This window comes from Haemorhous mexicanus, chromosome 8, assembly GCF_027477595.1.
Source record: "Haemorhous mexicanus isolate bHaeMex1 chromosome 8, bHaeMex1.pri, whole genome shotgun sequence".
Classification (NCBI taxonomy): Eukaryota; Metazoa; Chordata; class Aves; order Passeriformes; family Fringillidae; genus Haemorhous; species Haemorhous mexicanus.
This window is the reverse complement of record NC_082348.1, coordinates 1,100,274-1,105,145: the sequence shown is the minus strand read 5'-3', so window position 1 is coordinate 1,105,145 and position 4,872 is coordinate 1,100,274. Positions and strand designations below refer to the sequence as shown.

Here is a 4,872-nt window from a genome sequence, read left to right as displayed (position 1 = left end):
GCTCTGCTTGGGGCTGCAGGGAGTGTTTGGGTGTTGTTCACCCCAAAAAAGCCCTAAAAAATCCAAAACTTGTTGATCCCCCAGATTCTTCCTGCAGCTTTCCAGGTGTTTTTCTAAAAAATGGTGGGAGAAGCTGGAAAATCTCTGTTCCCATGAGGTTCCTGCTTCTCCATCACCCCAAAAATGTGGGATTGAGGTGATCCCAGAGTCTGAGAGGTTCTTCCTCCCCCTCCCCCTCCCTCTCCCAGCCCAGCACAGGTTATAAACATCCCATCTGTTCTCCAATTCCCAAATCCCATGGATGCACTGGATGTGTCCCAACATCTCCACATCACCAGGCAGGAAAAAACCTTTCCCCAACACATCCCTGCCTAAAAGGAGGGATATTTTTAGGGATTAGAGCCACAAACACTGGATTAGAGCGGGGGCACCAGGCTAGGAGGGATCTTGGATTGAGGCTGAAAATTCCACAATTTTAGGTCAGAACCAGAAGTTTGCCTTGGCTTGGAATTCCGGTGTCGGGAATTAAAGTTAATTAAAATGTGTTCCACTCTAGGCATTCCCTGTAATTAACGAAGGATTCCTGATGAATTAACTGCCAAAAAGTGCCCAAGCATTCCAGGATTCGGGAATGCTCGTGTTCTCCACAACACCACAAAGTGTTCCAGTTAAACAGCTGCAAATGCTCTGGAATGACACTGAAACCTCTCCATCATTTCTCCCTCTTACTGTGCTATCCTAAAATTCCTCTTTTCCCAACGTTCCTCTGGCACTGAAGGGTAAAAAAGGGAATTTTGGATGCACCTCTCCAGCCGGTTCAGCCTCGGGAACATTTCCGTTCTGTGATTCCCGACCCAGGGTGTGTTTGTTCCCGGGAGAACAGGCAGATCTGTTCTTTGTCCTTCCCGAAATGCGGCTGGAAATGAGGGATCGCTGCCGAGATTCCTGCCGGGCGCAGGGAATTGATTCCATGGGGATGCTCTGCTCTGCCTCAGCCTCTCCCACGAGTGCCTCTGGCAGCTCCAGCTTTTTCCACCCCTTCCAGCCCAGCTGTAAATGGGTTTCACCTTCTCCATCCCCAGTTTAAACTCCTGATAACCTCTCCTAGGGGCTCCCATTAAATCTCGGGAGCTCGGCCATCTCCACCCCCGGGATCAACCAGGAAGCTCCAAAAGCTTCCAGCACTAAAAACACGGACAATCAATATTTCCCGGCGGGAGTTTGGGTGCCAGGAGAGCGATTTTCCCGCAGGTTGTTGGAGCCTCTGCGTCCCCATCCCGCTGCCCGGATTCCCGGGAAGAGCCTCTGGCGCTCCCGCTCCTCCCGGAGCCGATGTGGGAGCACGGATTTATCCAGGAGCCAGAGGAGCCCCCGGGAACGGGAGAAACGGCTCGGGGAGCTCGCACGGGAAGATCCCAAGGGAGGGAATGGACGGAGAAATCCAAATCCCGTGGGAGCAGCGGCTTCTCCCTCCCTGGAATGTGCCCGCGCCAAGTCACCTGTTGGTCCGGCTTGTCGCTGGGATAATAAAACCTGGATTTTGTGCTTTCCCAGGGCCAGAATTCCCGCTGTATTCCCGGGCAGCGGGATCCCGCCGGGCTGGCCTGGGTGCTTTCCGTGGCCAGAGCCGCGATCCGGGGGCAGGAACGCAATTCCCGCATCTCCCGGCGCGCAGGGATGCGGGTCCCGCGCTCGGCCAGCCGCGGGGGCCGGAAAAGCGCTGGAAAAGCGAAGATTTAGCCCGGCTGGACGGGAAATCCCGCCGGACGGGCCGCGGGGGCACAGGGAAAGCGTCATCCCGGCCGCTGCCCGCTCCCTCCGCCGCACCCCGGGAGTGGCGGGCGGGAGGGAAGGGGAAGGAGAAGGGGAAAGGGAAAGGGAAGGAGAAAGGGAAAGGGAAGGGGAAGGGATGGAGGCGGACGGAATAAGGAGCCCAGACCTGTTGCCATCAGAGCAGGCTTTACTTCGGCAGCCGCGGGCGGCGGGACCGGACCGGGACGGGCCGGGATGGGCGGCTCCGGCCGCCCCGAGCATCTCCCGACCTCCGGCATGCCGGCATCCATTCGCCTGATGTTTTTCGGGAGGAAAAGCTCCGAGCCGACCCCGCGTGTCGGCGGGAGGGCTGCGGGCGGTCAGTCCGGCGGTCGGAGCGGCGGCCGGCGCTGCGGGCAGCCCCGGGCTCGGCGCTGCGGTCAGTACGGCCCCACCACCACCGCCTCCACCTCCTTGGACGGGCGGCGCTCCTTGACCAGAAAGTTGATCATGCCCTCGGACTTGATGAGGAGGTTGCAGCCGAGGAAGAAGATGCCGAACACCACGGTGAGGGCCAGCACGCACATGACGGCGATCTGCACCACGCGCATGATGTACAGGCTGCGCTCGTCCGCCGCCGCGCCGCTGCCGTCGGTCACCACGGAGGCGGCGGTGCAGCAGCGCAGCGCCCGCTCCAGCTCCAGCGCCGCGCCCCCGGCCCCCGCCAGCAGCCCCGCCGCCGCCGCCGAGGAGCCGTTCGGCGCTGCCGGCATTCCCAGAGAGCCGTTCATCCCTGCCGGGACCCCCAGCGAGCCGTTCATCCCCGCCGGGACCCCCAGCGAGCCGTTCATCCCCGCCGGGACCCCCAGCGAGCCGTTCATCCCCGCCGGGAGCCCCGCCGAGGAGCCGTTCATCCCTCCCGGCAGCCCCGCCGCCGCCGCCGCCGCATGCAGGCGGCCCGAGCCGGGCCGGGCGGAGCCGTGCCGAGCCCAGGCGAGCCCAGGCGGGCCGGGCCGAGCCGTGCCGAGCCCAGGCGAGCCCAGCCTGGCCGCTCCGCGCTACCCCGCGCCCGCGGAGCCGCCGCGCTGCCAGCCCGGCACCGCCCGGTCCGCTCCGCTCCGCCCCGCGGGGCAGCCGGGGAGGGACCGGGCTGGGCTGGGAGGGACGGGAGGGGAGGGAAGGGAAGGGAGGGGGATTGGGATGGAGAGAGGGAGGGAAAAAAGGGAGGGGAGAGAGGTTGGGGTGGAGATAGGGAGGGTGGAGATAGGGAGGGGAGAGGGGCTGGGGTGGGAGTGGGAGAAGGGAGGGGAGCAATAGAGGGAGGGTTGAGATGGGGAGGGGCAGAAGGGAGGGGGAGAAGGTTTGGGGACGGAGGGAGGGAGAGTTTGGATGGGGAGGAAGGGGGAGAAGGGAGGAGAAGGGTTTGGGGCGGGAGGGGGAAAAGGGAGGGGAGAGAGGCTGGAGAGATGGAGGGAGGGGAGGGATGGGAAAGGGTCAGGGTGGGGACGGGAAGGAGGGAGGGGTTTTGGGGGGACAGAGGAGGGGTCGGCGTGGGAAGGGGTCGGGAAGGGGAGAGGTTTGAGGGGGATCTTTGGGAATCGGGGTTGGGGGTCAGGAAAAGAGGAAGGGCGGCGCTTTTGGGAAGAGGGAAGAAGGTCCGGCATGGCAAAGGGTCGGGAAGGGGAGCGGGTTTGGGGAGGAGGGAGGGGGCTCTGGGTGTGGCGAGGGGAGGATTTGGGCATCAGGAGAATGGGATTGGGGGCTTGCAGAGCTGGAATGGGGCATGGGGGGCATGTGAGGGGCCTTTAGGGAATGGGCTTTGATGGGAGAAGTTCGGAGGGGGATGAGGAGGGGGATTTGGAGATATGGAGAGCAGGATTTTTGCCCGTGGGATTTGTGCTGGGTTTTGGCAAACGGATTTCAGGGATGGACTTCCCTGAGGGAGGGGCCTTTGGGAAGTGGCTCTGAGGGAATGGGTTTGGGGGAACTCGAAGAGATCAGATTTAGTGGGAGTGGGATTTCCCACGTGGGTTTTAGTGGGAGCAAGCTCCAGGCTGTGCACTCCCAGAGAAGGGGTGTTTTTTTTGGAGAACACATTTTGGAGGAGGTTTCTGTGCCGAGGGGTGCAGGGCCAGTCCTGGGAAGTGCGGGAAGAGCCAGAGCAGCCCTTTGGGGTCCTGTGGGCTCGGGCGGTGGAACCCCCATTCCCAAAGTTCCCCCAGCTCTGTTTTCATGGCAGATCCAGCTCCGAGTGTTTTGGAGCCTTCCCGTGTGCTCGGGGGCGGTGCCGGAGGAGCGGCGACAGCCGCGTGTGACACCGGGGACCCCTGGATCCCACTGCCCATCCCTGCCGAGCCGCCCGAGCACCCCTGGGGTCCAAACTCCTCCCAGGCGCCTGGGAATTGCTGGGAATTGTTGGGAATTGTTGTCCCCCTCCGCTCAGGGGAGTGCCCAGCCTGGGGCTGCTCAGGGCCAGTTTCCCACAGGTGATTTTGGAGGTTTGGGAATAGCTGGAGGGTGGCAGCGGCTCCCGAGGACTGGGTGTGTATCCCAGCATTGCAGCTCCCCGGCATTCCCAGGGATGGGCATGCCCAGGGATGAGCTCCGAGCTCCGGCCCAGCCATGACTTGGAGATTTCCTGGAGGAGAGCGTGGATGCAGAGCCGGGAGCGGCGGCCGAGCTTAACCCTGTGCTGTCCTTCCCGAGTGGAGCTGGGATCATCCCAAACAGCGCCAGGGATCCATGTGTGGGATCATCCCAAACAGCCCCAGGGATCCATGTGTGGAATTGAGATCATTCCAAACAGCCCCAGGGATCCATGTGGGATCATCCCAAACAGCCCCAGGGATCCATGTGGGATCATCCCAAACAGCCCCAGGGATCCATGTGGGATCATCCCAAACAGCCCCAGGGATCCGTGTGGGTTCCGTGTGGGATCAGTGGGGCTGGGACAATCCCTGCCCACGGGGGTGTGCTGGCCCTGGGGCACCTGGGGATTTCCTGGGATGCTCCTCACGGGAATGACCCGGTGGAGAGGCCAAGGCCTGGAGAAAGGATGTTTTCCAAACCCCTTCCAGCTGATTCATCCTGCTGGGGTGGCTTGGGGTGGCACCGGGGGTG

General features: G+C 62.5%; 1 protein-coding gene across 1 annotated transcript; it reads right to left on the bottom strand.

Moving 5' to 3' along the window:
- Positions 1–1,942: 1,942 nt before the first annotated feature.
- On the bottom strand, positions 1,943–2,841 carry RPRM (reprimo, TP53 dependent G2 arrest mediator homolog). Its single transcript, XM_059852314.1, has one exon. The coding sequence runs from the start codon at positions 2,664–2,666 to the stop codon at positions 2,193–2,195; it is 474 nt and encodes a 157-aa protein (XP_059708297.1). The 5' UTR covers positions 2,667–2,841; the 3' UTR covers positions 1,943–2,192.
- Positions 2,842–4,872: the final 2,031 nt, after the last annotated feature.